General features: G+C 45.4%; 1 protein-coding gene across 3 annotated transcripts in view; it reads left to right on the top strand.

Annotated features, from left to right (window-relative positions):
• The window catches only part of KIZ (kizuna centrosomal protein), a 113,661-nt gene extending 96,492 nt beyond the window's left edge, over window positions 1-17,169 (top strand). For 2 of the 3 annotated variants that reach the window (XM_059898638.1, XM_059898636.1), the window contains 4 exons: window positions 1,303-1,407; window positions 4,682-4,778; window positions 15,276-15,319; window positions 17,021-17,169. In XM_059898638.1, coding sequence (XP_059754621.1) covers window positions 1,303-1,407; window positions 4,682-4,778; window positions 15,276-15,319; window positions 17,021-17,127 — 353 coding nt within the window. In that variant the 3' untranslated portion in view covers window positions 17,128-17,169. The remainder of the gene's footprint in view (window positions 1-1,302; window positions 1,408-4,681; window positions 4,779-15,275; window positions 15,320-17,020) is intronic. The other variant, XM_059898639.1, reaches the window with a different exon arrangement.
• Window positions 17,170-22,611: the final 5,442 nt, after the last annotated feature.

Here is a 22,611-nt window from a genome sequence, read left to right as displayed (position 1 = left end):
ATTTCTCTTTAAAAAAATTTCTTTCTGTCTTTTGCTATCTTTTCCTTGACCAAATAAGTTTCATTGAATGCAGAAATAGCACATGGTCATTAAAATCTGGATTTGTATCCTAAAAGCTGAAAATCTTCTTGGCTGATCTTTCTAAAATAAAAACAAAACAGCATTTTCATCTGTTTTACAGTGATTCTTTACCTTTTTAGAATTCAGACACTCCACCTTTGATTTTATTACTACCTTACCCCCTCAACAGATTACCTGACATTGAATCTGAGGTGATAAGGATGTTAGGATTAATCGGAGAGTGTTATGATGCACTCCTGTCAGAGCCGCCCTGGGACAGTGGGACTAACCTACAGCAAGAAACACTTTCTATCCCAGCCCACTTCCCCACACACACACAGATGTTACACAAAACAGTATTTTCCCCTCGTGCATGTACTGCATCTGGTGTTTTCTTTATTAAAGTTTTCAAACTATCAATGCTAGTTCCAATGGACACTGATTTCACAATCCAGCAATGTTAAAAGATGTTGCCTTAGGATTTATTATTTTCAGAGTTAAGAGTCCCTGATCTGTGCATATTTTAATTACATAGCATTTACTACTCAAAAATATGATGCTCATTTTAAATACTTATTTTTTATCTTGACTGATTCTCAGTAGGGCAAGGTAAGTTATATTTTTCTCCTTCAGCATGATGGTAGTTTTAACCAGTAATAACGGGCCTTGTGGTTCAGTTCTTAAACTGAACCAGCAAGCACAGGAATGCAGCCGATGGCCAGCCCCTGGAGCTGACACGGGAATCCTTTAGTTAGTGGCCATGTTGAGAGTGTGGCCATGGGTGCTGTTTTGCTGTGTCTCTGCTAAAACTCTATCTCTGCATCCTCCGCTTCACCGAGGAGTCCTTGAGACCTGAGGCAATGGGGAAGCTTGTGTCACTCAGGTCCTTCACGGGACCCTTCTTTAGTATTCTTCCCAACAGTCTTCCCCACTTTAACTTAGAGTAGGGCTAAGGGCTCTGTCGATTGTTTCCTCTGACACGTAAAAGTTTTTAAGTTTGCTGTAGTCCTGTTTGTCTTTATTTTGTTGACTGTGCTTTTGGTGTTGTGTCCAAGAAATCACTGCCAAATCCGATATCCTAAAGCTTTTCTCCTGCGTATTCTGCTAGGAAATTAATAGTTTTAGGTCTTATATTTAAGTCTTTAATCCTTTCTGAGTTGATTTTTGTGTATGATGTAAGGTAAGAACTTCATTGTTTTGCCTGTGGGTATCCTGTTACCTGGGACTTTTTCTCATCTATAGAAATGAAAGCCTACCAGATGCTGAAACAGTCTACCCTTCAGGACAGTGCACACCAAGCTGAAGACAGATTCCAGAAGGCTGAGGCCTCTGCATCACAGCTGTTAGGTAAGCAGGGCGGACAAGCCAGCATCTGGGAGACCCAGGGCTACGGCCAGGGCTGTGTTCAGGGAAGTGTTATGATGCGCTCCTGTCGGAGGTTTCTGGAGTTTGCTTTGTAACAAGTTGTCACCATCTCAGAATGAGCCAGTACTTTTCTAGTCCTTAATGAACAGGAGTTTGGAAGAAGCTTCCCTCCAGGATGTGTGCTGGAGATGGCCTTACAGGCCCTTGGATTCTGCCTGACGTGTCGCAATGGTACCTTGTCGCTAAGCACCACAGGAGACACCCCAAATTCCTTCCCTTCCCACCTCTTCCCAGTTTGTTAATCAGCAGTGGGGAGTGTCATCTGGGCTACCTCCCTTGCCTGAATGATGGGGGATTTGGGGTTCTTCAAATGAAAAGACTGTAAATCCCAGTAAGAGCTCAATTTTAAGCTTAAATGTAGTTCCTTCAATTTAGGATTTTTGTTTTAATTGAAATCTTCTTAGTTTTCTTATACGTTATTATTGTATTTTTATTATTTTTCAGTGGTTTTTGCTTTATCACACCTCTTTCTTTTTTTTTTTTGGTATAAGTCACCTCAACTCCCTTTGTGAAAGTAAACGGATTAATAACAGCAGGAAGTATACTTTAACGACTTATTTTTTTTTTTTTTTGGCTGTGCTGCGTAGCTTGCGGGATCTTAGTTCCCTGAACAGGGATCAAACCCAGGCCCACGGCATTTGAAAACACCAAGTCCTAACCACTGGACTGTCAGGGAACTCCCTCTAATTTTTTTTTTTATTATTATTATTGATTAATTTATTTATTTTTGGCTTTTTCTTATTTTATCCCAGTGGCCTGGGATAGAACCAGGGAAGTCCCCACTCTAATTTTTATATAAACCACCACGCTGGGATTTCACCTATCAGAATGAATTTCTCCTATCAGAATGAATTTCACCTATCAGAATGATTTCACCTATCAGAATGATTTCTTAATATCACATAATTCCCAGTCCATATTCAGATTTCTCAATTGTCTCAAAGATATCTCCATCAGACAGACATTTTTTTGAGGGAGATATTTATGGTACATCAGACTTAGCTGTCTGTCTTTGGAGAGCTATTTCCTAGATAATATTAATGTTAGAGTTACTGCAAAATTCAGTTATTTTGGTTGTTGTGAGGATTCAGTGAGCCAGTGCAGGTTAAATGCCAGCACAGTGCCTGGTAGAGAAAAGCCCCCGGGGAGGGCTGGCCATGTTGGTGGTGGTGGTGATTTGAACTCCGCAAACATGAGACATTGTAGTTTGTTGAGGTATAAACAGGCCTCTGCCCCAATGGAGGTCTGCATCACTCTAGAAAGATACAGCTCTTGTGAGCCCTTCACTGTTTTTTTGTTTTTAATTTATTTTTTTTAAATTTATTTTTGGCTGCGTTGGGTCTTTGTTGCTGCATGCGGGCTTTCTCTAGTTGCAGCGAGTGGGGGCCATTCTTCGTTGCAGTGCGTGGGCTTCTCATCAAGGTGGCTTCTCTTGTTGCGGAGCATGGGCTCTAGGAGCGTGGGCTTCAGTAGTTGTGGCATGTGGGCTCAGTAGTTGTGGCTCGCGGGCTCTAGAGCACAGGCTCAGTAGTTGTGGTGCACGGGCTTAGTTGCTCCGCGGCATGTGGGATCTTCCCGGACCAAGGCTCGAACCCGTGTACCCTGCGTTGGCAGGCGGATTCTTAACCACTGCACCACCAGGGAAGCCCTAGTCACTGTTTGCTTTTCATCACTTTCTTCACATTTGAATCACAGAACCAGAATCCAGAGGGATCTCAGAAAGTATTTATCCAACCCCCTCATTTTACAAATTACCCAAGAGAGTAATGCCTCTTTTGGAGCATTACAACCTATTAGCAGGCATACATGGTTTGGAAGGTGACTCTACAGATGTGATTTTGGTAAGTATATTTTGGATGGCTAATAGGACAGGCTCAAACAATGAGTAAATTTGACATAAGTTGTAGTCCCTTGGATGTGTATCAAAAATTATAGTACTATTAATATGCTAATGATTAACATACGAATTTGTTCATATGACGTGATCCACACAACACGGGTTGTACAGCCAAGCACCCCTCGATTCGGTTCCCTTCCTTCACAGTCAAAATCATACCGTGTGCTTTGTAAGACATTGGGATCCTCGAAGTGCTCCTGGTAGTGTTGGATGGCGTTGGAGTTAGTTGCTGGCTCTGGGGTTTACTGTGCATTCGGTCACGCATCACGTTTTCATTCTCGCCCTCACCCTGACCCTAGGGACTTCTCTGAGCTCCCAAGAGAAGCAGGCGGTGGGTGGGAGGGCCACGTGCCCGGTGTGGAACGTCACACACTGTCACACACTGAACGCAGAGCCACCCCAGATGTAACCATGGATGAGGAGGCAAGTGGCTCATCTCCTGTGTCAGGCGCCAGGTCTCTGTCTCCACACCTGTCTCCAAGGAAGCCACTTTGTTTTCATGTCTGAAAAGACCTGGTCCTGTTAAGCGGGTGCAGACCCTCTAGGGGCCGAACATAGACACATCGTTAAGAGAACCACTTTGCCTCAGAGGTTACAAGTAGGCACGCAGGTTACAGGTTAGGAATGCAGCAAGTGCCTTTCAAGGCGATGCTTATGCACCCTCTATCCGCGATCTTGTTTGACTGCCAGTTAAGAATCAGACTTGTAGCAGAAACGTCCAAGGTGAGGACGCCCAGGAGGCAGAGGTCAGGGATCGCCCTGCAAGCTGGGAGCACTGTGGAGTGGTCTGGTTCCCCAGGCTCCAGGGAAAGGGGGTGGACTGTGCATCTTCCCCATCAGCCTTTGCAGGCTAGTTAAGGAGTAGCCTCGATGGTTTTCAGTGGACGTTCATTCTCCTCCGCGAGAGGGAAAAAGAGAGGATTTGGCAGAGGGGCTTAAAGGCGGGTGGGCAGTAATGTCATCCAGAGCTGTCAGTTGCTTCTGAGACTGGTTCCCAGTTCCCGTTAGCTCGGTGAGCCAGCGCTGCCCACGTGTTATAGCAACTCGAATTATCCAGAGCGTAGTGCCACGGTGGAGACCCATGTGCTCACACACGCATCATGGCCATTTAAAATGGTGCTCTTTGAATGACTTTACTTTTTACGCACTCTGTGTAACTGTCACGGGAAGCCGCCCCCTTCCTTTCCGTGTCATTCCCTGCCTCAGAAGCCCCTCACTTTCTGGGGACAGCTCTTCCTCTGTTGATGTTGGTTTCACTGCGATGGCCACGCTCACTCTCCACGCTTGTGCTTGTCACAGGTTTGAATATTGGCAGCGGTACATTCAAGACAAAGACAACTCACAAGATCTCTTCAGAAGCGAGTTTTTCGTCTAGCGAAGGCAGTCCTTTGTCAAGGTAAAGTCGTGCAAGCCTTTCTGAATAGCGGCAGCAAGACGAGAAATGTCACTCCTCAGGGAATTAAACTCTGGCTGCAGATGATTTTGCTCTGTGACTTGATGGAAGGTTATGGTTTGGGTTTTTGTTTATCTGAAATGACAGTGGAAACTTTAGTCTACCTTTGAAAATATTTGCACCAGAGCCAAGTATTGTTTTGCAGCTGTTGTTTCCTTGGTTTAAGACTCAATTGACACCTCAGTGAACCACAAATTAGCGTCTACAGCTGCTCGCAGTAGGGCTGCTTAGAAACCACACAATGGAGGGTGTCGGAGAGGGCAGAGAGAAAGAGCCAGGCCTTAAAAGAAATAAAGTGGCCTGTTTCTTCTTTCTGAGACCGTGGAGATATATACAAGCAATTGCTGGATATTTGTTTTTGTATTCCTCTTTTTTACCTAGTATTTGGGCTGGACTATTCTTTCCCTTTCTGATACTTTCTTGCTTATTTTCAGATGTGAAAATTTACCTTTTCACATTTGTTAAACTGTAGCACTCCTTGTAAGTTTTTGGAGCAGTGATAAGTGAGTCGTGTGCTAGATTTGTCATCAACATAAAATACTAATCGCGCAATGGCATTGAGTCACTTAGGAAGAATTTGTGGATGGGAGTAGAAGCAGTTGTCTGATGACATACCTACCTTTCCGCTTTGGGCTAAATAGCATTTAAAACAACACAAGTTTGCCTTTTGTAATAACATTTCCCCTCAAAAGATGTCCTGTAGATGATTGCGTTACATTCGAATTAACTGCTCGCCCTGATGAAATTTTAAAACAGGAAGTTTACGTTTGTAATGTCCCGTAAGATAAAATTATTTGTTCAGAATTGTGGTATTTTTACAGTAAAAAAAAAATCTCATTTTCATTTCTATTTTGAAAAACACTACAGTATTTTTAGGACCTGGGATATATTTAAATGAGATTGGTTTTCTGATATTAAGTTCTTACTTTTAGAAACCTGGTGTGTTCAATTTTAGGGACTCATTTAATTTTTAGAAATTATTATCTTTAATATCTTTCATCTCTGTTTTTGAAGGAAGTGAGAGATAATGAATTATGGGACAGGAAGAGTGTTAAAAGTATTATATTTTTATGATTATATTATAAATTCAAGTTCTAGGTCTCCTGAAAGAAATTTAAAAGATAATAAATTCTACAGGTAGTTTTTAGGGTTTAATGTCACCATTTGGCTTAATAATACATCCCTTTAGGTTTTCAAGATTGTTAGAAGTGTTTATTTTCTTTATATTTTAGAGGCACTAAAAAACCCAATTCTTCTTAAACTGTTATTTATATATATATGTGTGTGTGTATATATATATATTCTTGGGGTAATGTTTAAACACATTTAGAAAGCAGTCAGATTCTGTAGAACATTTTCTCAGTCTGATCATTTGACATTTCACATCTTGCATCTATATTTCATTATAAAATCAAACTCCTTTCCCTTTCAATTTTAGGCAGGAGCCTTTTGTTATTACTGTCGTTTCTGCATGAAATTAATTTCCTAAATTATAAGTAATCACATCATCCCCTTTACAGAAAAAAAAAAAAAAAAGAGGCCTTCAAGGAACCCTTGGTTCTCGACAGTTGATAATAATCCAGAGATGAAAGTTCTGGGCATGGAGTGTGTGGGTTTGGTGCGCTGTTTGCCACGGCTGGTTCTTGTGCTGGGTTTGGTGTTCATACGCCGCCTCAGGCTTTTGAGAGCCCGGGGCTTGCTGTTTGTGCCTGGATTCACTGAAATTTCTTAGAGGCTTACATTTAAGGATCCCACTTACTGCAGTCACTCCTCGTGCTTTATTGCTTTTACAAGTGGTCTCGAAACCCAGTACTTGAGAATAAACGTTAACAGTGCAGTACTGCTGTAGCACTTTTAAAAATTCTTCTTTGCTCTATTTTGTCAGTGAGCTGATGAGCAACCTCAAAAAAAAAAAAAAAAAAGACCCTGCTGGACCTTAAAAAAAAAAAAAAAAAAAATGGCTTCCTCTGATGTCCTAGAGACAATAATTATGATGTGCTAGTTAAGCCCAAACTACAGCTGAGGGATTTTACTTTAAAGCAGCGGCTTGGGCGCAAAAATGCATTTATAGCTCTTTGTCTGCACCTCATTATGTGTGGGCCTGATTCATTAAGTAATTGGTTTGCAGTTGTTTACATGAGTATTAAGGCCTTCCTTTCAGCCGCCTTTGAGAGATACATTGTGCAAATGTTGCCTGTGATGAATGCAGAATGAGGACCAGAGGGTCCGTCCTATTGGCTAAACAGTGCACTCTGTTGAAAAGCCAGAGAAAGGGATTGGGTGCTGCTTTGCATAGCAATGACTTTCTTAATAAGCGTTACAGATTAATACACACAAGCTATAAAAGATGCAAAGAGATACTCTTAGCACATTTATCCATGCTCATTTCATTGTGATGGTGGTGGGGTCCCGGTGCTTTCATATTCCGTTTTCCAGAGCAGCGGCTTCAGTGCATGAGCCGTAATAGAATCCGATGTTTATTGTATTATAAATCACGGGCAAGTAGGCAGATCGGCAACAGTTTATTATTAAAGATTCTTTCAGTGTAAATCTTTTTCTACCATTGTATTTGCCTCAGCAAAATCATTTTGTGGTTGAGTGGGGATGAAAGGCATAATGTACGAAGGAGTGAGTCCTAATAGGAAGCTGTTCTCTGAGTAAAGACCACTTGTTCCCTTTTGTTGAGAGGTGCATGCCAGAGCTTCCTCTCCTCCGCAAACACTGTCTCGCCCCACCTTCCCCAGGAAGCCGTTTTCACTCTCCCGGATCCATTTATTCAACAGAGAGCGTATTTTAACCGCCTGCCATGTAACTGCGGTTTACTGCTTGGATTGAGATAACGTTTTACCGAAAGAAAAAGATGTGTGCTTGCAACATAATTGCCTGGGGAAAAGGTAGCAGAAGTCACCCAGCCACCGCACCCTGTCAGGGCCGCTGGTGGCATTTGGTGCCAGCCCTGCAGCCATGGGAGTGGCCAGCGGAGGGCACCAGGCGGCAGCTGCTGCTCTGGTGGGGCCGTCCTGTCTCTTCTTGCCTGATCCTGGGCCGCTTCCCCTGGGATGATAAGGTGAATCACAAGGAACCAGTAGTCCAGAGAAATAAAAGTGAGGTTTTCCTGGAAGTCCTTTATGTTCTGGTATAAAAGCCCCAGTCTCTGTCTCTGGTTTAGCAAACCTACATTCTCCTTAAATTCTACCAAAGTAGCAGCTTCCTAAATATTCCACGTTTCTTGTCATAAGCCTGCCTACTTTATTTTTTCGACACAGCACGAAAGAACAGTCTTTGCTTGATTGACTGAAGGGAAGGAGTAAAGAAGTTGACCCCTAAAAAATGGCATCTGCTGCAGGGCCCCTGGTTGACCATCAGGGGGCACTCAGACTTTGTCAAATTAAAGCTGTCTCAGACCGGTCTGCCTCTAACACTGAAAATTGAGGATTTACAGGGATTTGTTGGAACACTGATTGGGATTTTTTATTTTCTTTCTGAATTTTTTTTTTGCCTTGTGCTTTTCAGAAACATGTCTGTTTTGAGGAAAATTCTAGCTGAAGATGCTGTGTGAGACATTTTAATACTGATTTTAGCTTAGTCAAAATCATTAAACTTACAGAATTCAGAGTGTAGAGACCACATCTTCTCATAAGTTAGTTACTGTTTTCAGGCTTATGATAAGACTCTAGAACTGCAAGGGCTCTTCCCGCTGGGGCCCTTCCTCATCACTCCCGACACCATAGGCCATGTTCTTGGCAGGACCCTCAGAAGCTCATTGCCAAACTTGACGGACGTGGCCTCAAAGCCACAGTAAGTTGGGTATGTTTGTTAATGGGCTGTAGATATTTTTTTCTTTCAAAAATATGTTGCTGACCATGAGGTTGAGAGTCTGTGTCACTAACGTTAGAACATCCCGCCGCTCTGAGGAGCTCCTGTGGCGCACCTCCCTGGGACCCTGTGCTCACCCGACAGCCTCCGTCACCCCTCACATAGCGCGCTGCCTCCTGAGCCCTGGTATGACTTAATGATGAGTCTCCTAGGAATCGTAGGTTTTCCATGCCTCATTTTTGTCTCTACTTGCTGGCCCCACAAAGCAAACCTGAATCCTGGCAGACATCCTTGCCACCTAATTTTGTACTTATGTTGCCCGTGTAGCCTATTTCTAGTGATATTATTAGCCTTTTGTTCATATAAAATGAATAGTCGAGGGAGTTCCCTGGTGGTCCAGTGGTAAAGAATCTGCCTTCCAATGCAGGGGACGCGGGTTCGATCCCTGGTCGGGGAACGAAGATCCCACATGCCGCGGGGCAGCTAAGCCCACGCACCACGACTACTGAGCTCGCGCACTGCAACGGAAAATCCCGCATGTTGCAACTAAGACCTGACACAGCCAAAACTAAAAACAAAATAAAAATTTTAAAATTTTAAAAATTAAATGAATAGTCAACACCTGTGACTCTTTCTCTACTACCCGTGTCAGCAGGATCACATCCTAGGCGTTCACTAGGTGCTGTGCTTAGAATAAAACCTGCTGTTAAGACCCCAGCTGACCATAACTTCTTATGTGTAGCAAGGATGAGAGCAAAAGTGATTTTGATGAGAGTTGTCCTTACCTGTCTGTCCTAATCCCTTATCAATAGCAAGGGAATTTATAAACAGCATCGAAAACTGAGATGGCTTGATGGACAGAGAGAGAAGACATGTGACAGAGCCAGTGTGGCAAAATGTTGACAGGGAGCGTCTCACTGGGGGGCACATGGTGGTCACTGTGCAGAGGGGGAGGTGCCACACCTCCCGGGACACTGCGCAGAGACGGTGTCCCGTGAATGAGACCAGCAGAGCATGCTCACGCCTTAATCTAATCAGTTATCTGTGGTGTCTTACCTGAAAGTGGTTTGTTTGGAAGTAGGACCTCCAGACTAATTGTAAACTTCTAGGGAAAAAATTAAAACTCTGCTCTCTTGGATTCCAGGAGTCGCCCACGAGCAGGCCGGGGAGGGCGGGCTCCCTGGCTTTGCTGCCGGGCGTCAGGTGGTGGCAGCGCTTCATGAAGGCCTCGGCAGCCCTGGCCCTGGGCCTCTTCTCGTTCTGTGCGGCCCGCAGGCTGAGAGAGGTTGTATGGTTTTTAATGGTTGGGAAAAACCCAAAGAAGAATAATGCTGCACGGTACCTGAAAGTTATATGAAATTCAAGTTGCAGTGTCTCTGAGTGAAGTTTGCTTGTAACAAAGCCACATCCGCTAGTTCACACATTGTCCGTGGCTGTTTCCGTGCAGCAGCCGGAGTAGAGTAGTTATGACAGAGACCACAACACCTGAACCACTTACTCACTGGCTCTCTACAGCTCACCTTCGCTGCCTCTGCCTTACACAATGGAGGTGTGACGTCCACACTGTCAGGGAAGGTCAGGCACATCTGATGGAGCACAGGGACCATGGCCCGTGGCTTATAACCTGAACTCTCGCATTCTTACGCTTTCAGAAGTGCATTTGGTTTGGGTTCTCTCTCATTTACGATAATAGCTAAACAGGTTGGCTCTGTCTACTCCGAGAGCTCACACCATCCCCTTTGGCCTTGACTTAGCTTTAGACGTTAGGTGTGACCTGGAGAAAGAAATATTGACCCTACGAGTCATGTGTAAGAAAAATCAACCTTGCACTGCAATGTCACATCGACTAGCAGAGATGATTTCCCAAAGGGAAAAATACTTCCCCTAAGGGGTGAGGATGGCGTCGGAAACACCTGGAAGCATTTTCCACCTTCCTCAGGGGTGAACACATGCGTTTAGTTCTGAAACATGTTTCTGGGAAGACACTTGAACAACCTGATCTGAACTCAGATAGAAGTAGAAACATGCAAATTAAATAATCTAACATCAAATGTTGATCACGTGCCTTTAGGCACGGCCCTATGCTTAGTGAGGCTCATCTATTCCTTCTACACATATCACTGAGCACCTACTAAGTGCAGAGCACTGGGTACCCCGGGGACTGAAACTGGTACGGTGGCAGCTCTCGTGGAGCTGACAGCCTAAGGGCAGTCACATGTCAGTTAGTGACAGAAATGGCTGTGAAGTAGCAAATTCAGTGAGGACTCGGGGGTCGAGGGTGGGGTGTGGGGGATGGGGAGGCTACAGCAGGAGGCCCAACAAAGTCTGGGCGTCAACCTGGGAGGCGCTGTTTAGGATTTAGTTCTTTTGCCAAAAGCAGTGGGAAGGCATTGAAGAGTTTTCAGCAAGGAGGCAGAGGGATCAGATATGTGTTTCGAAAGCTCACCCTTGCTGCCGAGTGGAAAGTGGGTCGGAGAGGACAAGGTGGATGTGGTATCACCAGTTAGGGGGCTGTTAGAAGGTCCAGGCAAGAGATGCTGGTTTGGTCGACCAGGCGGTGGCAGTGCATAGGGGACGGGTGAGGACCCTTGGAAGCGCCTGGAGGTAAACTTGGCAGGACCTAGGGGCTGATTGGGTGTGGGAGGGCAGAGGAGTGGTGAGGGGTTGGGAGGGACTTGAGGCTTGGGGTGCCGTTAGCTGAGACAGGAGAAGGGCCCAGGTTTGGTGGAGGAGCTTGAGTTTGGTTGTGGATGGGCGTGTTGGCCGTGAGACTCTTTGGAGGCAGCCAAGTGGAGCCAGCAGGTGAGCCCTGGACATGCATGTGGAGCTCAGAGCAGGGGCCAGGCTGTAAGGACCTGGCATGTGCTCGCCTGCCTCTATGCCCTTGCCTTGGTCCTGGCCTGGAAATCCTTTCCAGCTCTCATAGTAGAGTCCAGGGAGTGCATTGCTTCCCCTGGGATCCTGCAGCCACACCACCACCCGCCCCGTCATCCACCTGTTCTCTCAGTCCTCCTGCCTGCCTCCTGCCTGTGGTGCTCCTGCCGTCTCCCCACAACCCTACGTGGCTCTTACTATTTGAATATCAGCTGGCAAACTAGTCTCTCTCCATCTTTACAGCATTGTTATGTCTGCCTACCCACCCCGCACTGAGCCTGGTGTCCTCGTGAAGTGGGAGCTGGATAGAGAGTAGACACAACCCACAGTGGTGTTTTGTGTGTGTGTGTGTGGGTGTGCATGCACACTTACAGAAGGTGAACTCCGGTTTATACTGTCAGCAGCCACCTGACTGGCAGCGGGGCCGTCCACTCTTCATGGAGAAATGGCATAGGCCACTAGTTGGTCACATCAGATAAACAGGCACTCGCCAAGGAAAGCTGAAAGCGTTTCCTCTAAGATCAGGAACAAGACAAGGATGCCCACTCTTGCCACTTTTATTTAACATAGTATTGGAAATCCCAGCCACAGCAATCAGACAAGAAAAAGAAATAAAAGGAATCCAAATTGGAAAGGAAGAAGTAAAACTGTCACTCTTTGCAGACGACACAGTACTATACATAGAAAATTCTAAAGATGCCACCAGAAAACTACTAGAACGCATCAATGAATTCAGTAAAGTTGAAGGATATAAAATTAATATACTGAAATCTGTTGCATTTCTATACAATAACAATGAACTATCAGAAAGAAATTAAGAAAACAATCCCATTTACCGTTGCATCAAAAATTATAAAACGCCTAGGAATAAACCTACCTAAGGAGATAAAAGACCTGTACTCGGAAAACTGTAAGATACTGATGAAAGAAATTGAAGACAGTACAAGCATATGGAAAGATATACTGTGTTCATGAATTGGAAGAATTAATATTGTTAAAATGACCATACTACCCAAGGCAATCTACAGGTTCAGTGCAATCCCTATCAAAATACCAAGGGCATTTTTCACAGAAATAGAACAAATAATTTTGAAATTCATATGGGAACACAGAAGATCCCGAATAACCAAAACAATCTTGAGAAAGAAGAACAGAGCTGGAGGAATCACACTCCCTAACTACAAAGCTACAGTCATCAAACAGTACATTACTGGCATAAAAACAGACACATAGATCAATGAAACCGAATAGAGAGCCCAGAAATAAACCCACACATATATGGTCAGTTAATCTATAACAAAGGAGGCAAGAATATACAATGGAGATAAGACCAGTCTTTTCAACAAGTGGTGCTGGAAAAGCTGGACAACCACATGTAAAACAATGAAATTAGAACATTCTCTAACATATACAAAAATAAACTCAAAATGGATTAAAGACCTCAATGTTAAGGCCGGATACTATAAAACTCCTAGCGGAAAACAGGCAGAACATGCTTTGACATAAATCGTAGCAATGTTTTTTTGGATCTGTCTCCTAAAGCAAAGGAAATAAAAGCAAAAATAAACAAATGGGACCTAATTAAACTTAAAGCTTTTGTACAGCAAAGGAAACCATTGACAACATGAAAAGACAGCCTACAGACTGGGAGAAAATATTTGCTAATGATATGACTGATAAGCGGTTAATATCCAAAATATATAAATAGCTCATACAACTCAATATCAATAAAACAACCTGATTAAAAAATGGGCAGAAGACCTGAATAGACATTTTTCAAATTTATTGAAGAAGACATAGAGATGGCCAACAAGCTCATGGAAAGATGCTCCACATTGCTAATTATTAGAGAAATGCAAATCAAAACCACAATGAGGTATCACCTCACACCGGTTAGAATGGCCATCATTAAAAAGACCATAAATAACAAATATTGGCAAGGAGAAAAGGGAACCCTTTGTACACTGTTCGTGGGAATGTAAATTGGTGCAGCCACTGTAGAAAACAGTATGGAGGTCTCTCAAAAAACTAAAAATAGAACTACCATATTACCCAGCAATTCCACTCCTGGGTATGTATCTGAAAGAAATGAAAACACTATTTGAAAAGACACGTGCACCCCAATGTTCGTAGCAGCACTATTTACAACAGCTAAGGTATGGGAGCAACCTAAGTGCCCATTAACAGACAATGGATAAAGAAGATGTGGTACATATATACACAATAGAATACTCCTCAGCCATAAAAAAGAATGAAATTTTGTCATTTGCAACAACATGGGTGGGCTTAGAGGGTATTACACTAAGTGAAATAAGTCGGAGAAAGACAAATGCTGTATATCACTTATATGTGGAACCTAAAAAATACAACAAACTAGTGAATGTAATAGAAAAAGAAACAGACTCACAGATATAGAGAACACTAATAAGGACCTACTGTATAGCACAGGGAACTCTACTCAATACTCTGTAATGTAATGACTATATGGGAAAAGAATCTAAAAAAGAATGGATATATGTGTATGTATAAGTGATTCACCTTGTTGTACAGCAGAAACTAACACAACATTATAAATCAACTATACTCCAATAAAAATTAAAAAAAAAAAACTAGATACAGGGAACAAACTAGTGGTTACCAGTGCAGGGGGCTGGGGGGTGGGCGAGACAGGGGGAAGGGATTAAGAGGTACGGATACATTGTGCAACACAGGGAATACAGCCAGTATTTTACAGTAACTATAAATGGAGTATAGCCTTTAAAAATTGTGAATCACCATGTTGTATACCTGTAACTCATATAATATTGTACATTAACTATACTTCAATCAAAACAAAGAAACAGGCACCAAGTTTAAAGGGAGCACTGACAGAGCACAGACTGCCTAGAAAATTATGCCTTCATGGAGCTTGTTTTACTGAAAAAAAAAAAAAAATGTAAATTATGGCAGCTATGGCAAAAGGCAGATTTTCAAACCATAGGTTAGCCAGACTTGACCCAAAGTGACAGAGGTGTGTTGCCAGGGTTTCTTGCATCAGGAGGGCCAGGGTCCCGCCGAGAGAGCAGCAGTGCTGCTGCACGATGTGTCCTCGGCCTTTCTCAGCACTCTTCCCACCTAAAGGCTGGAATCTGCCTTCGCGGAGTAATCTGCAAATGTAAACGCGAGGGAAAACTTCAGCAGGAGCATGAGAAAAACATCAAAATGTCAAGCCATACACAAGTGACTGTTTCTTTTTTAATATCTCGTTGACCATTTAAGACAAACTTTAAAGAATTTGAGAAACCTAAACACGGGTGACAGGAGTCTTGCGTTTTTCTCTACCAGGAGTTAATACCCTTAATTAAGCAAACAGTTTATTTTGAACTCCTTGTTAAGCAGTTGAGTAGTACCGTATTGCTGGCTTAACAAAGGTAAGTGTTTTAACCTCCTGGCCGACTTCTCCCTGTTCCTCAGACCCTCTGCTTTCAGCTTAGCTGGCAGCGCTGAGCTTTGCCCGCTCGGTATGTCCCAGGGCCTGCCTCCTGCCCTGGCGGCCTCCCCAGTGAGCGCCCAGCGTGCGGCCCAATGCGCCCGGGACCCTCCCACCAGAGCATCCGCAGGGCTTTTTGCTTTTAAAACTCGGGGAGTAAATGTAAACCTTCTGGCCCCCCAGTGAGTAATGTGTGCTTCTTCCCTAGCGCGCTCCTTGTAAAACTATTCGTCTGATTGTCTTTATTTTTTCAGGACTTAGGTTCTTTCTTTATTTTCCAGGCATGAAAACAAAAAGAAACTAACTACCAATTTAAAGTCTAAAGGTAAGAGAAATAACCAGAGACCAGACTCTCATTTTGTGTTTTAGCTAAAAGGGTGGTTGTGACGCGTGGTGTCAGGCACCCTTGGGGGCGGCGGAGGCGCCCGCCTGTGCTCACGGGCCCTGCGGCTCTCCTGGGGGAGGACTGGGGGCTTCTCCTGAGAACACGGGTGTCGGGGTCCACGGTGCCCAGCGCTTTAATCTGCAGGTATGACTTTGCAGGGGATCCTGGCCTCCCCCACCCCGCCCCCCGCCATGTCTTCCACATGAAACGTCCTCACCTCTGTCCCCGTCCTCACTGCCACTGCCCGCAGGTACCCACTGCTCTGACCTGAGGGCTCCTGCGGTAGCCCTCCCCCGCCCCTCCCCCAGCCCTGGCTTCTGAATCCCCATCCAGACGTCTGCCTGCTGGGGAAGCAGGGCCAGCGCCCCCGCCACCTGAAGGGTAGAGTCTGGAACGTCCCCTTGTGGTCTGGCCCGGCCCCTGCTCCCAGCCCTGTTCCTCCGAGGTCTCGTCCTCTCCTCGGTGGGTCCAGCCGCAGCCAGCCTTCCCTGGGCTCCACCCTTGTACCTCTGTGCCTTCGCTCACGCCCTTCCTTCTCTGTGACATTCCTGTCCCTTTTCCTCTGCCCAGGGAGCTCCTATGTATCCCTCAACACCCTCCTTCTACACTGGTAGTGGCGTATGCCCTGCTGAGCTTGGGCCGCCTCTCTCTACTCCTGCCTCTGAAACCCTGTTCCCAGCAGGGAACTCCCAGCAGGGAGTCCCGGTGGGACTTGGGGCTTGAGCACCCTCTGCCGCCGTGATCGGGCCACGTACTTACCCTCTCAGCCTTGGGAAAACAGAGGTGTTTGTACTCACCTCGCCAGGTTGGTGCGAGGATTAGATGGGGTCACATCTCAGGAGTCATCGCGGTGCTGGCAGGCCGTGCCTTGTAGATACGGGGGTCAGAGGGGTGGTCAGTGTCGCAGGCGGTGGGCCCACCACACCCTGGCGCTCCAGGCCGAGCCTGCAGCCTCCCCGTCGGGCAGCTTGCGGCTCCACTCGGGGGTTTTCTCTGGCCACAGGAGCCAGGAGCTCCAGGGAGTTGACGCCTGGTTGAGAACAACCCCCAGCCACTGAAGGGTGGGAGTTGGTGGATAAATAACCCCACTTCCTTGCTGGCTTCTGGGACCATCTGAGGAGCGTTCTGAGGTCTCTCCGAGGCCCCGGCCCCAGCCGTCCACTGCCAGCCCTGCTCCTGGTTAACACCCTCTCCACCCCCCGTCCTGCCCAGGGTCACCTCCCAAATGAACTGTGTGTACCCACGCCCTCGTCTCAGTGCAGACCTCACTGCTGTTCCTCCACCGCGTCCCTGTGCTGAGGAACAGAGGGAGCTCGCGGCGAGGAGCAGTCAGGCAAGCTGTTCCCGGGCCCGATAGAGCACCCAGCCGCCCTGCCCCCATGTTTGCCCAGGTTACAGATTCCCATCCTACAGTGCAGAGCTGGGCAGAAGGGAGGAGCAAGTGTTCTGCCACGAGTTCCCATCGTAGCACGTGGAGCACGCAGAAGCGAGTCGTGGGTGCAGCGCTGGCCTGCGCCCCGGGCGCGTCCGCTCAGGTGCACCACCTAGGGCCCCCAGGAGGCCCTTTGCGGGCCACGGCTGATTAAGCCGAGCTCATCAGACTGCAGAGATGCTGAGCAGCTGTCTGGTTTTCTCTTCCAGCCTTCTGGGACGAGTCTGACGACAGTAACTCAGAGATCGAAGCTGCCTTACGTCCTAGAAACCATAACACGTCCACCGATGATTTTGATGATTTTTATGACTTATAAGCTGTAACATCTGTTAGAAATAAAGTCTTCAAACAAACTAAACCCCTGTGTTCAGATGTGATGTTCAAAATAAATGTGTCCCTTTAAGTTTTCTAATTGTTTAATATGAAAAGTTGGGACCATATTGTTATTCCAGTGAAGTTTCGTGACATAACTATGAACTGGCATATTTGCTTTTACGTGTTATCAAAAAGCACAGTGATGAATACAATGCCCGTCAAAATCCAGTTGGTTTCTTTGTAGAAATTGACAAGCTAACTCTAAAATTCATATGGAAATTCAGGGGACCCAGAATAGCCAAAACAGTCTTGAAAAAGTTGGAGGACTCGCACTTTGCAGTTTTGAAACTTACTAAAATGCTGCAGTAATTAAGACAGTGTGGTACTGCATGAAATATTGATTTATATGTAATCTAGAATTGATGATCCAGAAATAAACTCTCACATTTATGGTCAGTTAATTTTCAGTAATGGTGCCAAGACCATTCAGTGGGGAAAGAATGGTATTTTCAACAGATGATGCTGGGACGACTGGACAGCCTCATGCAAAAGAATGCAGTTGGATCCCTGCCTCACACTGTGTACAAACAGTAACCCAAAATGGGTCAAGGACCTCGATGTAAGAGCTGAACAAACTCTGCGAAGGAAACACAGGGGTAAAAACCCTTGTGACCTCGAATTAGGCAGTGGTTTCTTAGAAAAGACACCCAAAGCACTAACAACAGAGAAAAACACTCGTCAAGGTCATAAAAATAAAGACAGAACAGTCACAGACCAGAGGAGACAAAGGGGACGTGACAACTCAGTGAAATGGTGGGACCCTGTGTTGGATCCTTGAACCAAAAAAAAGGGCATTAATGGAAAATTTGGTGAAATCCAAATAAAGTCTAGAGTTTAGTTGATAGTAATGTCCAGTGTTGGTTTCTTAGTTCTGACAAATGCACCACAGAAATGTGAGATAAGAGGAATGTACCATTAGGGGAAACTGAAACTGGGTGAAAGGTACATAAGAACTCTCTGCATTATCTTTGCAACTTCTCTGTAAATCTAAAATTATTCCACACACACACACAAGTCCAGCAGTCAACATGACTGACATTTGGGCGATACTCTTCCAAGCTTTTTGTATGTATATAAACCTTGTAAAAATTCTTGTAAACATTTCTAATTTTAATTCTAAATCTTACCAGGTTTAGATGATTTATACCCACTAAGAAAACAAAAGAAGCCCTTCAGTCAGGACGCTAACTAGATATTGCCAGTGATGCTGATGGAGTATACAGAGTCCTGCCTCTGATCAGCTTCTTCTAGAGACCACAGGCTGTGACCACTGATGGTGGTCCAGGAGGAAGCCTCAGTTGGTGCTGGCCTTCAGCACTAACGTGTCTTACACTGAATCGTGGTAGGTAGGGCAGGCCTGGGGCCCAGCGCCATTAGCAGGCAGAACTTTCCAGCTAAACTTTAATGCATTTTTTTTTCTTTTCAGTTACTTTCTATTTATCTCCGGTGACCCTGGTTTAAAATGTAAAGAAGTGATATAAATTTTCCTTTTCAAATACATTTTAGGGGAAAGCAGATAATTGACTTTTAAAAAATATACAAAGAGGGGCTTCCCTGGTGGCGCAGTGGTTAAGAATCCACCTGCCGATGCAGGGGACATGGGTTTGAGCCCTGGTCCGGGAAGATCCCACATGCTGCGGAGCAACTAAGCCCGTGCACCACAACTACTGAGCCTGCGCTCTAGAGCCCGCGAGCCACAACTGCTGAGCCTGCACGCCACAACAACTGAAGCCCACGTGCCTAGAGCCCGTGCTCCGTAACGAGAGAAGCCACTGCAATGAGAAGCCCGTGCACCGCAACTAGAGAAAGCCCACGCGCAGCAACGAAGACCCAACACGGCCAAAAATAAATAAAATAAATTTATATTAAAAAAATATGTATATACAAAGAAAATGATAGTACAAGTGATAGGAGGGCAAGGCTGGCTGGCTGGAGCTGGGAGCTCTGCTCACCAACAATTCCCTCATCTATTTTGGGGTCTCCGGTGGGGTTGAGCTCTTGGGGAGGCTGTGCGCTGGGCCCATGGCTGGTCTTGTTTCCCAGGTAAGAGCAAAGTCACAGCCTAGGTTAATAAACTGTGTTTTCCTTTACTCTCAAGACGACTACCACACTCACAAGACCTCTGACACCAGATGCGGGGTTTTTCCCCATCTCAACCCATTCTCTTGACACCAGCTGCTTGTCCTGTGATTCAGTTCCGTTCTGACGGTAACTGGAGTTAGTGCGGTCCCCACAGGTTCACAGCTCAACCCCACAAGGCTAACTCCCACTTCAGACGCCAATCATAGGTAGTAGGTCCCAGATTCCCAAAACCTTCATCTGACTAGTCTGTAAGGTGGGTTCCTCACAGCCCCTCCTTGGGTTTGATAATTTGCTAGAATGGCTCATAGGACCTACTGAAACCCTTACTTACATTTACTGGTTTATGATGAAAGAACATGATGAAGGCTAGGGCACAACCAGATGGAAAGATGCATAGAGTGGGGTCTGGGGAAAGGGCACAGAGCTCCCATGTCCCCGCTGGTGCACCCCGCTCCTGGCACTGCCATGTGTTGAGCAACCCGGAAGCTCTGCGAATCCTTGGTGCTTTTATGGTGGCTTCATCAGGTAGGCATGATGGATTATTAACTCCACCTCCAGCCCCTCTCTGCTCTCCAGAGAAGGGGAGCAGGGGGCTGAAAGTCCCAAGCTTCTAATCATGGCTTGGTTTTTCGAGTGACCAGCCCCACTCCTGAAGCTCTTCAGGACCGCCCCCTCCCCGCCACCCGAGTCATCTCATTAAAAAAAAGATACTCCTTTACCCATGAAATTCCAAGGGCTTTAGGAGCTCTGTGTCAGGAACCGGGGACAGAGATCAATATATATTTCACAATCCATTTTTCTCACGCTAGTCTTCCAACTTATAAATCAAACTTTGCGAGGTTGGTTAATGTGATGAAATCAATCCCTGGAACCCACAGTGTTAAGGATTCAACTCTAGATCTGGGGTAACCACCACCCCAGCTTTACCAACTGAAGTTCGGATACAGCTTGATCAAGCCTTTCCTGACGCTTCCTGTGTGCCAGGCTCTGGGGGGGCCAGTCATTGGGAGTACAGAGCTGGATCTGACACAGTCACTGAGCTCGGGCGCCCTCACTCCAACAAGGGCGACAAAGCCTGAAGCACAGCACGTCGTGCATGGTCCCTTACGGGAGATGCCTTTGTCCCCGAAGTTCTGAGGAATGAAGAAACTATTCCTCCTGCGGCTGAGTTAGGGACCTTTCACGTGGGTGGTGACATTTGCACGAGACCTGGTGGAGCTGGGGGAACAAGGAGACTCCAGGCAGAGAAATGACCCCCACAAGGCCCAGAGGCACAACAGAACTTGTGCAAATGAAACAGTCCTCACGGGAGGCTAGTGCAAGACACACGTGCAGCAAGGATGAGGGCTGGAGGGGCGCCCAAGACAAAGTGGGGCTGCAGATTGGGGGTGAGGGGGAAGCTACAAGGTGTGTGTGGTTGATGGGCTATACGGTTGTCCCCAGAGAAGATCCAGACGCTGGAGCAGAGCGTTCAAACCAGTGAGAGTTTTGATATAAGAGCAACTTATGAGCAACTTCAAAAATCAGCAGTATGGTGACACACCAGGAAAGCCAGTTTGAAAATAATTTTTTTTTTTTGGCTATGTCGCGCGGCATGTGGGATCTTAGCTCCCCGACCAGGGATCGAATCCACGCCCCCTGCAATGGAAGTGCGGAGTCCTAACTACTGAACTGCCAAGGAAGTCCTGAAAATAATTTTTTTAAAGATGCCATTTACAGTAATAAAAATTACATGTCAAAAATCTTTAAAAATTTTAAGAAATTAGTGAAAGACAAAATTTTAAACATCCATTGACAACAGAGAACTACATGTTCATGGATGGGAAGATTCTATCTTAAAAGCACGAGTTCTGTCCAGATTCATCCAAAAACTCAATGCTATTTCAATCAAAATCCCGACAGGTCATTTCCGGAAGTTGACAAGCTGCTCATTAAACTCGGAAGGAATTTAAAGGTCCAAAATGGCCAAGACAGTTCTGAAGAATAAAGAAGAGAAGGTCTTCCCATAGCATATGTCAAGATTTATTATAAAAATAGTACTTAGGCCTGTGGTCCCGGCTCAAAGCTAGAAGCTTGGAGCAGAAAAGAGGCCGCAGAAAAAATCCCAGGCGTGAGAACTGGGTCCAGACAGATGTTTGAGAAATCAATGAGGCGATAACAGACTTTTCAGTGAATGATGCTGGACCAGTTGGCAATCCACATGGCAAAACACAAAATTAAATGTTATATGGCAATCATAAAGTATTTATTTTGCTTCGATTTATCTCTCAGTGGATAGTGGCATCTGTAGTGACTCTTTGTCAGTTCCCGAGGGGAGCACGCCCCACACCCGCACCTCGAGCCTTGCCCTCCCCTGGTCAGGAGATGGCCTTGCCCTCCCCTGGTCAGGAGGTGGCCTTGCCCCTGTTCTGCTGAGACTGAGGTCGAAGCTCCCAGTCCTCCTTCCATTGTCATCTCTTAATATCTGGCATCTTCTCTCTAGATTAAAGTCCCTTCTTCCCTCGCTGCCTTATTCTCTCCCACCATTCATTCATTCATTCATTCATGGTACATTTGAAGCCCTCCCACTTTCCCCAGTACATTTTTCTTTTCCTTTCTTTTTCTTTTTTCTGGCCACACTGTGCAGCTTGTGGGATTTTAGTGCCCCAACCAGGGATCGAATCTGGGCCCTCGGCAGTGAGAGCGCAGAGTCCTAACCACTGGACCACGAGGGAATTCCCTTTTCTATTTTTTTATTGTGGTGAAATATACATAAGATTTACCATTTTAACCATTTTTTAAATGTACAGTTCATTGGCATTAAATACATTCATAATGGTGTGCAACCGTCACCACCATTTATCTCCATAACTCATTTCATCTTGTAAAACTGAAACTCCGTTCCCATGACACAATAACCCCCTATCCTCCCCTCCCCCCAGCCCTGGCACCCACCGTTCTACTTTCTGTCTCTGTGATTTTGACTAGTCTAAGTACCTCATATAAGTGGGATCATGCAGTATGCCTTTTTGTGACTGGCTTAGTTCATTCAGTATAATGTCCTTGGGGTTCATTCACGTTGTAGTGTGTGCCAGAACTTACTCTTTTTTAAGGCTGAATAATATTCCATTGTATATATGTGCCATACTTTGTTTCTCCATTCATCTATCAATGGACACTTGGGTTGCATCCATGTTTTACTTATTGTGAGTAAGGCTGCTGTGAACATGAGCATAAAAAATATCTCTTGGAGACCCTGCTTTCCATTCTTTCGGGTATGTACCCAGAAGTGGAATTGCTAGATCATACGGTAATTCTATTTTAAAATTTTTGAGGAACTGCCACACTGTTTTCCACAGTGGCT

Source organism: Balaenoptera ricei, chromosome 15 (assembly GCF_028023285.1).
Source record: "Balaenoptera ricei isolate mBalRic1 chromosome 15, mBalRic1.hap2, whole genome shotgun sequence".
In the NCBI taxonomy this organism is placed as follows: Eukaryota; Metazoa; Chordata; class Mammalia; order Artiodactyla; family Balaenopteridae; genus Balaenoptera; species Balaenoptera ricei.
The sequence above is the reverse complement of the archived record's forward strand: the minus strand, read 5'-3'. Positions and strand labels throughout refer to the sequence as shown.